The sequence below is a fragment of the Oreochromis aureus genome, linkage group 3 (genome assembly GCF_013358895.1).
Source record: "Oreochromis aureus strain Israel breed Guangdong linkage group 3, ZZ_aureus, whole genome shotgun sequence".
In the NCBI taxonomy this organism is placed as follows: domain Eukaryota; kingdom Metazoa; phylum Chordata; class Actinopteri; order Cichliformes; family Cichlidae; genus Oreochromis; species Oreochromis aureus.
The window spans coordinates 29646082-29663408 of record NC_052944.1 but is presented as its reverse complement, the minus strand read 5'-3'; the positions used below and the strand labels follow the sequence as shown (position 1 = coordinate 29663408).

Below are 17327 nucleotides of genomic sequence, written 5' to 3'. Positions count from 1 at the left end.
TTTGCTTAGATACAGCTGGGTAGTATGAAAACACAAATACATATGTATAATAACATACTCTGTACAGTGATGTTGACTGCACTGCTGAACTCTCCTGATCCAGACTCACACCAGTACACTGCAGTATCTGACTTTGATGTGTTGATGTTACATCTGGATCCAGTCATTCTCCTACAGTCAGAGTACAGTCGGCCGTCCTCAGAGAACTTCCTCACTCTCCACTCAGTGAAGTTTCCTCACAGGTCAGTGAGACAGAGTCAGAGGTGAAGTGTTGCACTCTGTCAGGACTCACTGTGAGAGACGCTGCTGAATGAACATCTGGAAACAACATGCAGTGAAGAGACAAAGCTCACAGATGTTAGGATTCAAAATATCACAGTGGAAATATACGTTTGACTTTTGTGTGGTTCACAGGAGTCCTGCTAGTTATGCAGCCAGATTTACAGACTTTCAAATCATCAACACGAAGATTAAAATTCCTCAAACTGACCTGCAGACCAGAGAAACTTTGGTTGACTGTGATCAGTGTGATACTCTGGGTCTCCTCTTCCAGCTCTGCACACATATCCTGCTGTGTGTGTCTGTCCATGAATGATGTAGGAGTCCTGTGCAGTCCCACTGCCATCAGGTAGCAGCTCATAACTGGAGGATTTCTCTGATAGATCAGGAACAGCTTTATACCAGTAGAAGCTCCATCCTGCAGACGGATGTTCAACCTCACAGTTCAGAGTTACTGAGGCTCCAGGACTCAGCCATGATGGAGACACAGTGAGGACAGGACGGGGTTTATCTGTTCAACAAAGATTTTCTCTCAATGTTTCGTCTCTTAACTCTGAATTCAATGTCACTAAAATGTTGACTCACAAATATTTATGATGAACTTTAAGAGTGAGACTATCTAAACATGTCAAATATCTCAACAATATCTCAACATGTACATGCATTCAGTAATTTGTGGTGCGTCAATCAAAATTCCGTTAACGATGCAAAATTTTGTGACCAAATTATGCACAGGGAACAAACATGGGGAACTTAGAGCTGAATTTGGAGGGATTGATGAATACAAAAATGGTGGCATTGTTTATTTTCTCTGCTGTTTTTTGTTTAAGTTCCAGGTGGAGGCTGATCATTGGTTGAAGACTGAATGGAGCTGGCAATAAATTGTATAAATTGAGACCCGTCTAGACCAGTGTAGCTCTTCCTGCTTCCAACCAGGCTGTGTTCAGTTATGTACTGTGTGTGATGAAGTTTGTGCTGAAGAACAAGATTAGTTATGTTTGTATATTGTAAATATTGTAAATAGACTGTTTTTTTAATTGATCTTGTAACTGTAGGAGTGGGAAGCCTTTTTCTTTTAAAACCTTTTTCTCATGTGTAGGTTAGGGAGACGGGTAAAAGGCTTGTCTTTTGGGCTTTCATGATAGTTAGTTCTGTTTCCTTTCCAGAAGGAAACAGAACTAACTATTTTGTTTGTTGTTTTGTTCTTGCCCAACCTGACAGTTCCTACCTTCAAAGATAAATAAAATAAATTTGGTTGTTGTGAAACTGCAAATTTTTGGCGGCATTGGTCCTTCCTTGGGAGCAGGGAGCGTGGAAGTCATTTTTTGTTTTGTGCTCTGGTGGGGTGGGCTGCTTTTAACCATGTAAAGCACTTTGTGTTACATTCCTGTATGAAAAGTGCTTTATAAATAAAGATTGATTGATTGATTGATTGATTAACAGTACTAGAACCTGACACAAACTACAATCCTAATGAGGACACAATTTAAAATTTTTCTTTTAGTCTTGAAACACATGAACACAAAGTCAACAAAAGAAAGCAAAGATGAAGACCAGCAAAAAAAACACTTCAAAGAGACAGTGATTCTGCTGTTCAAACATACACAGGCATGGAGGCTACAATGCTCCAGGCTTGATTGCCCGTCACTGTCTTTGTTACCTGCTGAAGTTCAGGCTCAAGCTGCTGAGTTTTAAACACTTTAACATCACTCTGGGTTCCTGGATAGATTTGTATGAGGATGTTGTATGTGCGTATTGTATTAGATGATTAATTCATGTTAATTAATGTTGTCGGTTATTTTCCCCTAACAAAACGTAACACCCACATTGTTTGTGAATTGTAACTGGAGCGCTGTCCTCTGTGTAGTAAACTGGATCTCCTCTCCCTCCTCTGCAGTGGTACAGACCTCCTTGTGAGACACTAATAACTCTGTTTGCTTCATTTCCTCTCATGAGCTGAGCTTTAGAAGAGACTGAATCACGTCTGAACCAGTCAAACTTCCAGCCAGCAGAGCCCTCCACAGAGCAGCTCAGTGTCACACTGCCCCCTGCTGGTATGACTGAACTGTGTGCTGTCAGTGTGGCTCTGGGTTTACTTGCTGCTGAAGAAACAAAATAAGTAAAACATTAAAACATAATCAAGAATAAACTTGTTACAGTACTGATCACACTTTAAACACTGATTAATTTATCTACAAACACAAACAGTAATTCATAATCCTGCATGCAGGGATGGGAGTAGAGAACTGGTTCCCAGTAGTCTAAGTCCTGGGAATCATTAGTCTCTGCCTGCTTATCGATCCCACTTATCGGTTCTTGAACTCTCGCTTTCAGTTTGCAGTAACAGTTTTCCTGTTAAGACAGATGTAAACATGAAAACATTAAATGTCAGCATGAATCATGGTCCAACTTACATGAAACTGTCAGTCTGAAGGCATCACTCCATCCTGTTAAGAGATAGTCACTGCTACCCCGACATCTGTAGTCTCCACTGTGGGACACTGAAACTCTGCTGATCCTGTATTCACTGGATGTTGGAGGGCTGTTTGTGTTGGGTGCTGTCCATTCATATTTCCACACCTTTCCTTCACCTCCCTGAATCTCACATCTGAGAGTGATTGTCTCACCAGTGAATATCTGAGACCAGCTGTGCTGCAGTTTCACAGCAGCCAAAACTGTTCAACAAACATACACAATGTGGAGAAAGACACAAACATAAAAACAAACACTTGACAGTTATCAAATGTTATGTTGATTTTATTCATAAATTTGTGTTTTATCTCACAAAAAATTTCACCCTCACCTTGTTTCTGAATTGTAACTGGAGCACTGTCCTCTGTGGAGAAAACTGGATCTCCTCTCCCTCCTCTGCAGTAATAGATGCCTCCTTCTGAAATACTGATAGTGTGCTCTGATGTTCCAGCTCCTATTTTCTGAGCTCCAGAAAACTGTGAATCACGTCTGAACCAGTCAAACTTCCAGCCAGCAGAGCCCTCCACAGAGCAGCTCAGTGTCACACTGCCCCCTGCTGGTAGGATTGAACTTTGTGCTGTCAGTGTGGCTCTGGGTTTACCTGCTGTTGAAGAAACAATATAAGCAAAACATTAAATCATCATCAAGAATAAGTTTCTTATAGTACTCATCACATTTTAAACATTCATTGAGTAACTTACCTTCAAACACCAAACAGAAATTAGTTTCTCTGGATGTGACACATTAGACTTTGTAACAAACTACAGAAAAGTTTTCACTGATTTATCATTCTCTTCTCAAACTGTCATCTCTGTACATTCCACCTTAAATTGTTAATATTTTAAGAGCGCCCATGAATCATGGTCCAACTTACATGAAACTGTCAGTGTGAAGGCATCACTCCATCCTGTTAAGAGATAGTCACTGCTACCCCGACATCTGTAGTCTCCACTGTGGGACACTGAAACTCTGCTGATCCTGTATTCACTGGATGTTGGAGGGCTGTTTGTGTTGGGTGCTGTCCATTCATATTTCCACACCTTTCCTTCACCTCCCTGAATCTCACATCTGAGAGTGACTGTCTCACCAGTGAATATCTGAGACCAGCTGTGCTGCAGTTTCACAGCAGCCAAAACTGTTCAACAAACAAATAAATACAAATATTTTAAAAAAAATCAACAGGGAACAAAAACAAATTAAGAAAATTATATTTTTAAAGCGTTACTTTGATTTAATCATGAAGTTGTGTTTTATTTCACAACAAAATTTCACCCTCACCTTGTTTCTGAATTGTAACTGGAGCACTGTCCTCTGTGGAGAAAACTGGATCTCCTCTCCCTCCTCTGCAGTAATAGATGCCTCCTTCTGAAATACTGATAGTGTGCTCTGATGTTCCAGCTCCTATTTTCTGAGCTCCAGAAAACTGTGAATCACGTCTGAACCAGTCAAACTTCCAGCCAGCAGAGCCCTCCACAGAGCAGCTCAGTGTCACACTGCCCCCTGCTGGTAGGATTGAACTGTGTGCTGTCAGTGTGACTCTGGGTTTACTTGCTGTTAAAGATACAGATTACCACAGGAAGAAATTTCTTAAAATATTGATCAAACTTACTGATTAGGCTAATTTATCTACAGACACCAAACTGAAATTAGTAATCCTGCATGTGACACATTAGACTGTCCACACTATACATTTCCTTACAGCGGACCCTGCATCTTTGGATATGAACTGCTAGGAAGAAGAAGAAGACTATACATTTCCTTGATTTATCACTCACTTTCACACACAATCCAAATATTTTATTCCAAAAGAAATTTAAAAATATACCAGTTTCATGAATAGTGACGGGATCACTTTCTGTTGTGATTAAATCTGTGTTTTTTTTCCATCCTCTACAGGTGTAGATGCCTCCTTTAGAGATACTGATCCCTCTAGCAAACTGATCCTCTATTGTGGACTTGTTTCCAGATGAGGTTTCTCTGAACCACTGATAAACTAAGTCAGTAAGGTCCTTCAGATCACAGGTCAGTGTCACACTGCCCCCTGCTGGTATGGTTGTTCTGTCTGCTCTTAGAGTGGCCTTCACGTTGAGTTCTTTAAATGGAAAGTAAAAACAAACATGCAAACAAACAAAAATACATAAAGAAATTAATCAAATGAACGCCACTGAATTTGTAATACAAATTAAAATATGACTCACACTGGAGTCATGAGATTACAGCACATGTGGATGTCTATTGAGGTTATGTAGTGACATGTTAAACACTAAAAATAAAGATGACGCTGCCCAGGAAAGGTCAATTTGCAATTCAGTCAGTTGATCTACATTGCTCAAGTTAAGTGTCAGAGACTTTTAAAACTGAAGAAGATGGGTAATTACAGAGAAGAATATAAAACTATAACTATCTGTACTTGTGGTTGTTCTTGTCTTCTAAGCAGTGGTTTCTGCTTGATTACTTTCTCAGTCTGCTGAGAAGATGAGATAAAAAAAAAGAAAGAAAGCTGAACTGCATAAAGGCAACAAACTACAATAAACACACACAGTTAGCCTCAGTGGTGAGTTTAACATCTTCTAATGTGATCAAAATCTGTTATGTGTGCAGATATTTTAAATGAAATGTTACATACAAAATGCAAAATGCATTAAAAAAGTATATCAAATATAAGAACAAAGGAGTTTGGAAAAGGTAAACACTAAACACATGAATGAACAAAACACACAAATGAAAAAAAAATATTCTCACCTTCTGCATTTCCAGAGAACAGTGTTGTGAGCACTACAACAAATATTAATATTAAGAGATTATCAACCTCAGAAAATCAAATCAGAATCTCAGAATCATTAACTGAAGTCGAAAACTGGGACTTTTCAGATGCCCCAATCAGTATGTTTGTACCCATTAACTGTAAAATAATAAACAGGCTGGAAACATTACAAAAATAACTGACATGAAATTTGCAGACAAAAAACCCTCTAACAAAGTTACTTAAAAAATGCTACCTGCAATAAATGTAGTTCATGCAATAGTATAGAAATTTAAAAAGAAATAAATAAATCACCAATTAGATGCCACCAAAGTCTCAGAGAAACAGCAGAAAAATATTTTCCATAAATGGTGAAACTCAAAAATAGAAAATCAGTGTACTTACAGAATAATCCCAGCAAAGTGTGCCCCATCATCACATTAGGTCCTGCAGCACTCTGATCCAAGGATAATCTCAAAGTGTTCTACTTTAAAGAAACAGAAGTCACACTTAATGTAAATAAGATTTGAGTTGCTACTAACCCCTGCAAACAAGTCCCCAATGCAAAGTGAGCAATGTGTCCAGGGTCCAGTTGGAGTAATGTTGGAGTAAATGGAATTTAAACATGGATTATTATGAAATGAATCTAAAGAATTTAAATTGTTTGGAAGTCTGCCCATTAAATTCTGTCCGTTAAGAGCTTTGAGTGCTCAAGTCTAGTAGAAAAGAGCTATTCAAGAATCAGTCCATTTGCCATACAACATGTCTGAATTACTCATTCACCAGAAGAAGAAAGTAAGTCGTAGTCAGGGGTTACAGTGGGCCAGTGTTTTTTATTTTTATTTTTTGCGGGGTTTTTAAACAAACGACTGCAGGTGTCCACAAGTTGTGGTTGCGGTACTTTAGCATCTAGCCAGCCCTACAGAAGATGAGCGAACATAAAGGGTGTAACTCCCCAAAAAGTTGATTCTGCTCATCTGGACGTAGCGTTTTGTGGGAGAAACGTTTCATCACTCATACAAGTGACTTCTTCAGTCTCAGCTGACTGCAGGTTTCCCCAATCTTATAAACAGTACATTTGCATAATGACTGAAACCAGCCCACTGAAGGAACAATGGGCTGGGAGGTCAGTTCCTTAATCATTAATATGCAAATTCGCATGACCACTGATCAACAATCACTGATCAAAGACTACTTATCAATGGCCATGAGTACCATTCACAGAGAGTTGGGGAATGGCTGCAATCACAGCATTGTAAGATGGTGACAGATGTACCCTTAGGCCCCCTCCTCGATTCAGAGATGGTCTTTCCCTTTTCACGTAAATGGCCTCCTTGACTCTGCGCTCAAACCAGCGTTCTTCCCTGTCCAGGATGTGTACATCCTCATCGTTGAAAGAGTGTCCACTGGCCTGTAGGTGTAAATAAACTGCAGAGTCCTGGCCTGACGAGGTAGCTCTTCTATGTTGTGCCATCCGCCTCGCCAGACGTTGTTTGGTTTCCCCGATGTATAAGTCCTGACAATCCTCCTGGCACTTAACAGCGTACACTATATTACTCTGTGTTGGGGGACCCGATCCTTGGGGTGGACCAGTTTTTGGCGCAGCGTATTTTGGGGTTTAAAAGCCACAGAGACCCGGTGTTTAGAAAAAATGCGTCTCAACTGTTCCGATACTCCTGACACATATGGGATCACTACAGGTTTTCGCTTAGTCAGCGGTTGTCCTTCTCTCCTGGATCAGCTGGAGCTTTCTTTAGGTGCCTTCCCAGCTTTGACAAAAGTCCAGCTGGGATAGCCACATTTACTCAGGGCCTTCTTGATGTGCTGTTCTTCTGCCTCCCTGGCCACTGTGTCAGTGGGGATGGTGTTCGCTCTGTGTTGTAGCGTCCTGATGACACACAGTTTATGCTCCAGTGGATGATGAGAGTCAAACCTTAGATACTGATCCGTATGCGTAGGTTTACAGTACACGTCAGCTTTTAGATGTCCCCCATTACTGATGGAAATCTCACAGTCTAAGAAGGCTAATCTGCCACTTTTCATATCCTCCCTGGTGAATTTGATGTGTCGGTACACCGAGTTAATGTGATCCGCGAAATGTTGTACGTCCTGAGATTTGTCCTGAGAAGTGTCATCCACATATCTGAACCAATGGCTTGGTGGTGTTCCAGGGTAGGATAGCAAAGCCCTCTTTTCCACTTACAAATTGGCCACGATGGGTGAAACTGGGGAGCCCATGGCACACCCATGTTTCTGCCTGTAGAACTGACCCTTGTATGTGAAGTAGGTGTAATGAAGACACAGTTCCAAAAGCAAACACACTTGGTCGATGCTGAGAGTGGTCCTGTTGCTGAGGTTGGGGTCATCCTGTAATCTCTTACGGACTACCTCCAACGCTTCCGTGACTGGGATGCAAGTGAAGAGAGATGTAACGTCGTACGAGACCATGGTTTCATCTGCCTCCATAATGACATCTCTCACCTTCTCAACAAAATCCAGGGTGTTCTGGATGTGGTGTTCAGAGCTGCCCACCAGCGGGTTGAGGATCGAAGCCAGAAACTTGTTATAGGTGACAGAGTTGATCATAAAGACAATCAATCTTAAAGGTGCACCCTGTTTATGTATCTTTGTTAAACCATATAGACTTGGTGTAGACTCCCCTGGGTATAACCTGTGGTATGAGGTCCGGTCAATAGAATTGTCTTGTTCTAGTTACTTCAGACAGTCTATCACCCTCTTCCTGTAGCGACTTCCTGGGTCTCGTTTCAGGGGCTCATACATATTTTCATCCTGAGCAGTGACAAAATTTTCTCATTATAGTCTTTCTGGTTTAGCAAAACTGTGCACCCACCCTTGTCTGCTAGAAGGATGATAATGCTGTTGTCATCACTAAGTGATGTGAGTGCCTTCCTCTCCTCCATGGAAATGTTGGATTCTGGGGGCTTTGCATTGCTGAGACAGGCTGAAACTTTCATCCGTAGTTGCTCTGCTTCCACGTCTGCAATATTGTTTTTTCAAATTGCTGTTTCTGTGGCTGTGATCAGCTCCACTAGCAGGATTTGTCTTGGCGTCACAGCAAAATTAAAGGAGGTAACATTTTACGTGTCAGGTTGTCATCTATCAAAATAAAATGGTAAACACACACAGAGGTATGGACTTGACACTGAACAAAAAGAACACACAGACTGAACCTTAACACTACAGACTGGAGGAATGAAACAGAGACAAGATTCACAAAACACAAGACACAGCTAGGCACTGAGGGAGGTAAAACATAATCACTAACGGCAAGAAATAAACAACCTAACGTAAACGTTTAAATCAGATATTAGGTCTGTGCATGTGACATTATGTTTTTTCATGGTCAGAGTTAGGTTACATCAAGTGTAGCAGGGAGTCATACGAATTTTAGCTGATGATGCTGAGATCCATTGATTGAATTCCACCGTTATACTGACTGTCTATTGTATAATATAAAGACAGCATAAACAGTGTACTGTCAGTGAAGAGGATGGAAATCAACCAGGACAACTCATAAAACATCTGCTGACATCTTGTTGAATTCAGTTATGTAAATCCACAAAAATCAGCAGGTCAGCTGATCACAGTTTAAGATTAAGTAGATTACGACAATCTACTGCTGCGCTTGATAGAAATGATACAGATTTTTGTAAACTGTGATTCTTTTGCCCACCCTGAGCCACTAAAACTGATTTTAGGTTTCTCCCACCTGCTGAATCTGACTTTAACATCTTCCCTACTCATTTTCCTGTTTAGAGGCAACTGAATTTTTAATTTGTTTTCCTTGTTTTTTGTTTGTTTTCTGCTCAATCTCTCTCTAAACGATTTGAGCTGAGTGAATTAGAATTAAAAATTAGACCAAACATCTAGTTTGTATTCACATCTACTGGTATTGTTCTATTATTACGTTGATGTAGCACAAGGTTCAGTTAGCTTCACACAAAAATAGCTGGTAGTAATATTCTCCAAAGACCCACTTCCTATTTTCTTACTAGAGTACATTTCAGAGACTGCACTTTTTTAAAGACATTGAATCAGTACTCAAACTTTTACTGGATTATTTTTCATCAGTAGTATCTGCACTTCTGCTTAATTACAAATATCTGTTGTCTTGCCACCTCTGTCGTCGCACACCCATTCATACAAGCACTTTTTTCTACATCAAAGTGACACCCGATATCACACCTAAGTATGTAATAGACACGTTGGTCTATTTGCGGATGTCACGCCTTGAGTCTCCTAAGCATCAAATGGACACACATGCAGAAGAGATATATAGATTAAAGCCAACAAGTCACTAGTGACCAAGGAAGGTATGAAGTACATACCAGGCTAGTTAGTAAGTAATTTTTCTTTAAATGTTTTTCCATGACTTTATTTTGAGTCAGCATGAAAAAGTACCATCCTCTGCTGGTGCTGCAGCTTACTGCAGCTTCTGCATGCATGCTTATTTCACACTTTGGTGACACAAAGCGTGACATCCACACACTTGCCAGCGTGTCTAATACTCAAAACCTTTTCACACCTTTCTGCTGTGACATTCACAAGTTGCAGCTGACCTATCTTTAGATCTAGCAAGTGTTCAATTTTTTTGCTTCTTTTTTTTGTTCTGTAAAGGAGAAACAGAGGGCAAAAGCAGGTAAGCCAGGCACAATAACATGAAGTAGATATACTACCCACATAGCAGACAGGTTTGGCCCAGATCTGGTGTCAAGCCGGCACTGCTGCCTGACTTCTGGCATGGTAAGTGGTATGTCATCTAGATATGGGCCAGGTCTGGCAATGATGCCACTGTCTATGTGATGGCATGCCACATCTGGACCGATTGTGGTTTGGTTTATGTGGACCAGGCTCATAGAAAACAGGTCTGGTCCGGATCCGGCATCAAGCTGGCACTTCTGACTGACTGGTGTCATGGCAGAGTGTTTGTCAACCAGATGTGGGCCAGGTCTGGTAATGATGGCACTATTCATGTTCCTATTTTCCTATTTTAGTTAGAAGACCCAAAAGCCATGTTGCAGTACTATACTGCTATGGTAGCCAACATTTCAAATGCAGGTATGACAGGTTTGTGAGGTTACACTTTATCCAAAACCTGGTGAGGGTTTACTCGTAGTCTAAGGAATTTGGAAAGGAAAGCGTCTGGACTTCTTTAAGTTGCTTGAAGACTTTTCCCCTCTCATCTGAGAAGCTTCTTCAAGCTTCTCAGCAAACCAGATCTGGGCCAAAGGGCCATCATTCTTTGCGGTATGTGGGCCATGTGTAAGCACATTGTGTGAGCCAAAACCGGCCATACCAATTTTGCTATGTGGGTAGTGTGTAATATTGACAATCAAATATAAATCAGCGGAAATTATTAACGGGATATTCAAGAAGCATCAGAGCTACAGCGCAGATGCAGAATCCACAGCATCTGTTTGGTGTGTGTGTGTGTGTGTGTGTGGCGGTGGGGGTGTCTAACTTTTAATGTTGTCTGATAACAGCAAAACTCACTGAAAGAAAACATTACAAAACCATTTAAAGTAGATGATTTAAAAACAAATCAATGGCTGATTTGCAATATGATTTTGGAGCATCTCACGAATAAATAGGATTAGTTTAACCAAACCATGCCTCAACAACAGGCATTCAAAATAAACACTGGAGCATCCTACCTTGCAATCATGTTCCTTGTACTTCAAAAAAAATCACTTTGAGTTATCCTTCTGCCCACATTCAGTTTCTGTTCACATCTGCTGAAGTTGTACTGCTGAAATGTTTCACAGAAATGCACGCTGTTGACTTCTGATCAGAGAGAATAGTAACAAGTCCACAGCCATCAGCTTCTGGTAGGCAGGCAGAACTAGCCAGGTCAAAGTTCAGTCATTGCAGTACTGTGAAAATCATAACAATCTGTTGTCACTGCAGTTTATCAGGCTTATCATTACAATATAGTTACACATCAATATAAAGATTAATAACTACTGATCAATTTAGAACTAGATTTTAGATTCAGACTTAACTAGAATCTAAACTTAAAGTGACGATAATGAAGGGACTCAAATACCTGAATTGCTGTAAATGCTGCACAGTGTCATGTCATGTGAATGTGACAGACGAGTGAAAATACTAGGAAACTGAAACTAAGTGTGGTTTATCTGTGTAATACACATGCAGACTGCATGCACATGAACTTTACACAGTGTTACTTTTTGTTGTGTGTGTTTCTTATGAATTTCAAGTGAAAGCCACAGCAGACTCGGGTGTACGTTCATGCTTTGACGCATCTTTTATCATCACTGTCACAGTTGCTGTACCCACTCGGCTGCAGCTGTGCCACTGCCAGCTTCACACATCAATAACAACCCCAAACACAGAACCCTACACAGATTTTAAGCTGGCTAAGCGTGATTGCGATGCAGCACAGATGCATCTGCCTTCCCTGCGGCACCAGTGACCACGCCCCGCCACAGTAATATTTCCAAATAAGTGATGCAAAGCAATTCTGACCAGTTTGTCTGTCTGTGAAGGTTCTCAGTCATCCGGGTCATCGTAGCTTAAGGAGCGTGGAAATAAAAGCGTCTGGACTTCTTTAAGTTGCTTGAAGACTTTCACCTCTCACCCGAGAAGCTTCTTCAGTTCTAAGGGTCAAATGGTGGAGAGTCCCAGATTTAAACCCGTGGGAGTTTCCCCCCAAGAGGAACAAAAGGACCCCCTGATGATCCTCTAACTAATCACACGAGCCAAGGTGTGAAAGTGGGTGTAGGTCACAATCAGCCAAGGTTTTCGGGTGAGCTCATTAGAAACCTGGCCCCACCCTATCATGTGATTTCCTGAGGTCAGATGGCCCAGGATGTGAGTGGGTGTTAAGGCGTCAGGGAAGGGATCTCAAAACTGGATTATAGATGGCAGACAGTTGGTGTCGTAAACCACCGCCTCTGTTCAAAGATGGTCGCTCACAGTGGACGTAAATGGCTTCTTTCACTCCTCTTTCAAACCATCTGTCCTCTCTGTCCAAAATGTGAACACTGGCATCCTCGACAGAGTGACGTTTGACCTTTAGATGCAGATGGTCAGCCGAGTCTTGTCCCATGGAGGTGGCTCTTCTGTTCTGCCATTAATTTACGAAGTGGCTGTTTAGTCTTTTCTTTCCAAGCTCCTTAAACAACCAGTCAGTCATTAAAAAAAAACAAAAACAAACAGAATCAAGGTAGACTAGATGTGTTTAATACACTCTGTGATGGCAAGCCACACATGGTAAGCTCCACATCTCACCACTTGTTTTCTTCACTTTAGTTTACTTTGCAGTCGCTACTTTAAATATTGTTTACTTATTGTCCAATATATTCTTTATTTAATTAGTTTACTTTTTCCATCACACCTTACATTGTTTACATGGAGTGCACACATATATGATCAAATTTCTGTTTTGTTATATTAATACATCTTTCTTTGTTTGAGTTACTTGGGGGTTTGGTTTCTCCTTCCTGGTTGGCCAAAGGTGTGGCAAAGTGCTGACTAAACCACATGGTTCCTTGCCTGGGGCATGTTTGGAGTTTGTTTAATTGTTTTGTGTTAGTTGGCTATATGGCAGCCCTTTTGTTTGAGGTTTTGTTAGTTGTTATTTTGAGTTTAGTTTATTGAGCTTTTATTGGTCTGCCTATTTAAGTTTTTGGCTTTGTTAATTATCTTAGGAGACAGAGATCTCTATTTTGATCTGCATTTCCTGTGTTTCATATATCACTCAACTACAGGAATGCAGCTTTTATTAAGAACACCCTATGTTCCATGAGCCCATGTCAACCAACACGGGCTCATGGCCACTGATCTCACTCTGTGGAACACTCACCTGCCTGTCCTCCTGCCTACTGGTTTCTGGTACATCTGGAAAAACAGGTTGGCAGTTGCACGCCCTTCTCACATCCACTCGCCGGAGGACACCAGTAAGCCAACCTCCATACCCGTGTTACTTAGTTTCCTAATTCTCTCCCCTCTCAAATCATTAATAATTCTTCCCTTTGTTGCAGTGTCTTTGCCCAGAGACTCTTAATCACTCACACGGCTGAACCAGAGCTCCGAGATTTACATCTCATCACCATACTAGTAAATACACACTAGTGAAAAGCAATCCTTGCCCTCCACACTGTTTCTCATATGGGTCCACATTCTTTCTGTCCGGACACCTGGCCGCAACACATACAATCATAGAGGTCTGAAAGCTAAACCTTGTGTAGACTTGGTGTAGATTCCCCTGGGTACAGGGTATGAGGTCCGGTCAATAGTATTGTCTTGTTCTAACTGCTTCAGATAATCTATCACCCTCTTCCTGTAGCCACTTCCTGGATCTTGTTTCAGGGGCTCATACGTATTTTCATCACTGAGCAGTGACAACATTTTCTCATGATAGTCTATCTGGTTTAGCAAAACTGTGCACCCACCGTGTCTTCCAGAAGGATGATAATATTACTGTCATTTTAAGCAATGTGAGTGCTTTCCTCTCCTCCATGCAGATGTTGGCTTTGCATTGCTGAGAAAGGCCAAAACTTATGTTCACAGTTGCTCTGCTTCCACTTCTGCAATGTTGTTGTTTCGAATTGGTATTTCTATGGCTGTGATCATCCACAGATACTTTGATAGCAGTTGGTCTTTTGTGCCTCGCATTTAGTTTCACTTCCTCCCCTTTGTCTCGCGCTGATTCCACTCCTCAAATAGCTCTCAGCAAGTTTCTGCTATCTTTCATTTGTTACTGCTCAGGTTGCACTGTGGACTCCTTCTTACTTAAAGTGTTATTTATGTATTTATTTTTAACTTTAACTTAAACTCACTATAATGAGCTACTTTTAAGATTTTAGAACTGTGGCTAAATTTGGGTTTACAATATTTTAGTCAGTAGTTTTCTTACTTGCACTCAGACAAGCATCTACAATAATTACTTAGGTCAACAAGCAGGAAATAACTAAAGGACAACCACAGGAAACCATTGAGGAGTTAAAATGTGACCCTTAAAGTTTTTTTGTTTTGTTTTTTGCAGCTTTCAGTGCTGTCAGCGGTCAAGGTTTGGCATTTAAAAACTTTATACTTAGTACAACTTTGTACCATCATTGTAACAGAAGCACTGAACTATGTTTAACTGGGTAAGTGAATTGAGCAGTACAGTAACTTTTCAGTGATATGGGTATTTTCCCTACCAAACTGTATGAATTTGTTTAACTTCTAGTTGATTCACTTAATTAGAATTCAACTGAGGGGGCACAGTGACTTTACTGGGTCAGCCTGGGCCCCAAGGCCTGTCCATGACACCGCTGGGAACTAAATACAGTAAAAACAGAAAACCCATAGAAGTATTTGATATTGGCAATGAATCTTTCACATCGATGTGAAGGAATTTTCAGCCACTTGATTATTTGCACCTGGGTTACCAGAAGCTTAAAATGAGAGTCAATAGCAGAATAAGTCATTTGGCATGGCAGAGATTTGGGAAGTTTTTCATGGGCACAACCCACATACTCAACTCTGCTACTCAACCCACATATTAATTTTCCATACTAATGTGTCAACATTTAAGGGGAAATAAACAGGCTTTTCGGCATTGTTATGTCATTGTCATGGTCCGGGTGAGTGGCTGTTTTTTTCCATAGAGCTGGAGTTTCCACCTCTGGGCGGAGCTACTTCATTCCATCCATGATCTGCACCAGTTGGCAATTTGGGCTGCCTGCATATAAGAGAGACTCATTGAGAAATGAGTCTTTACCAGATCTAACCTGCATTAGTGTGAGGCCACCAAGTTGTTCCTGTGTGGGATAGTTTTTGGCATATGCTTACCTGGTGTTTTCCTCTCTGTGATTTTCAGGAATCATCCAGTTCATCATTTCACTCCCAGCAATACTCACCACTTCCTGATGCCGGTCTACTCTGTAATCACAGTCGCAGCCCAAGCTCTTTTGGGTATCTATTTACCTGCCTCAAAGATTCATGGAAAACACTTCCTCTGGACTCTCGGGTTCTGTATACTTCAACTGCCTTCCCCTCAAGTCAGCCTCCACCTGCAAAGCCTGTAAGACACTCTGTTTAATTAGTCCTCTTACCTGACCTATCACTGCCATCACTGACACCCTTCTCACTGTGTTCCAGTGCCACTGATCTTCCCCGCCTGAATCACAGGTTATAGCTCACGTTTCTACTTTGTAGTTTATAGCCTATGTTTCTATTTCATAGTTTATAGCGCATGTTCAGACGCATCATTCTTGCTTTGAATTATTTAGTCCACAGTAACCATTTTGTAAACTAAAGTGGCTTCTGTAAATAAAGTTCTGTTTTCATGTTCAAACCTACCTCACGGAGCTCCCGCAGAAGGGACATTAGAAAAAAAAATGAAGATGAACTTTTAAGAGATCTCGCAAAATAGTCCGCATCCTTCAGAGGCCGCCAGCTCGAAGCTGACCGGGAGGTCGAGGTATGATGTGCCGGGAGTGTGGTATTCTTGCCGGCTCTTGTGGGCCTCAACCTCCTGCTCAGCTTTGAACTGGTGGGTAACAGACATCTCCGAAAATGTTGGAGCACTTTTGCAAATATGTGATGTCTTGTTAAACTGAGCAGATATTTGAAGTTTACACAGCTATATTCTCGCCTGAAAATATCTTAAAAGTTTATTTTGTGACCCATAAAGAGTAATATTAAAACTAAGTAGCTGCCGCCATTGTTGGAAAATGGAATTGGCTGGGCCGCGCTATGAATTCTGGGATAGGTTGGGCCACAAAGGTCGCATTTGGAGCAGCCTTCGAATTGGGACAGCCTTCGTTGCCTGGCTGTGACATAATCAGCCTTCAAATGCGGCTTCCAAAGGATGTGGCCTATTTTGTGAGATCTCGCAAAAGTTTATTTTCATTTTTTTTTTGTTCAATGTCCCTTGGGGGGCTCGTACCTATCGCCTCTGTTCTGTGTCTGTTCTTGCCGCCTGGCTGTAACACGTATAAGGTTTATTGCGAAAAAGCATTGTTACGACAAGAAAAAAATATTCCACTAAAAAAAATGTCCTTACTTTTTTGTTTAGCTTTCTTGTGGTACTAAATATCTTCATGGTGTCTAGTATTCATGTCTATATCTGAAGAGGAGACAGGACATTTGAAAGGCATGGGCTGAACCGATGGAAATAGATCATATCAAGAAAAAAAACATTATAGATATAAGGCTTTAGTTATGTCTTTATTTTGAATGTCTTAAAAAATATGAAAAACAAATAATAAAATGCAAGAGCAAAACATAAGGAAAATAGTAATCAGTAAATATCATCACCAGAAATTGAAAGAGGTCTATGTAGTCCTTCATCTGCTCCACTATTTAGTAACTAATAGTCATTACTTCAAATCCTGCCTACTTCTTTACAACTTGATACATATGCCTATACATTTACATATTCATTTACATTAGCAGATGTGTTGTTCTGAAAACAAGACCAAACCCACATTGTCACTTGAGGACGCGAGGTTTGTCTCTCCAGTACCCTGGCATAGACTTATAGTGGAAACTGAGGAGTATGATCCACTGAAATGCTTCGGTCCCTATTATTGAAGAGGGGAACCACCACCCCAGTCCACCAATCCAGAGGCCCTCTCCCCAATGTGCACACTATATTACAAACCAAAAAAGAAAAAAAAAAGGGACTGATAATTTTAAAAGTTTACCACTGCCACTTAATTTGGGATATTTTTAGGTTTGGGGGATATTCTGGATTAAATTGGTTAAGGTTTAGTTGCTCTTTTGTCATCGTTCCTCTTGATTTTGTTTATACAGAACTTTTTATTGAGCTGGAGAAAAAGCCAAAAAAATCCTCAGT

The 17327-nt window shown here is 40.8% G+C and overlaps 1 protein-coding gene across 1 annotated transcript; it reads right to left on the bottom strand.

Moving 5' to 3' along the window:
- Positions 1-211: 211 nt before the first annotated feature.
- Positions 212-5942, bottom strand: LOC116330757 (Fc receptor-like protein 5). The gene is made up of 10 exons (XM_039599885.1): positions 5900-5942; positions 5494-5526; positions 4577-4843; positions 4030-4302; positions 3626-3886; positions 3083-3355; positions 2694-2954; positions 2106-2381; positions 491-790; positions 212-318 (listed from the first exon to the last, which is right to left on the bottom strand). Exons 1-10 carry the CDS (start codon positions 5928-5930, stop codon positions 212-214), a joined length of 2082 nt encoding a protein of 693 aa, XP_039455819.1. The 5' UTR covers positions 5931-5942.
- Positions 5943-17327: the final 11385 nt, after the last annotated feature.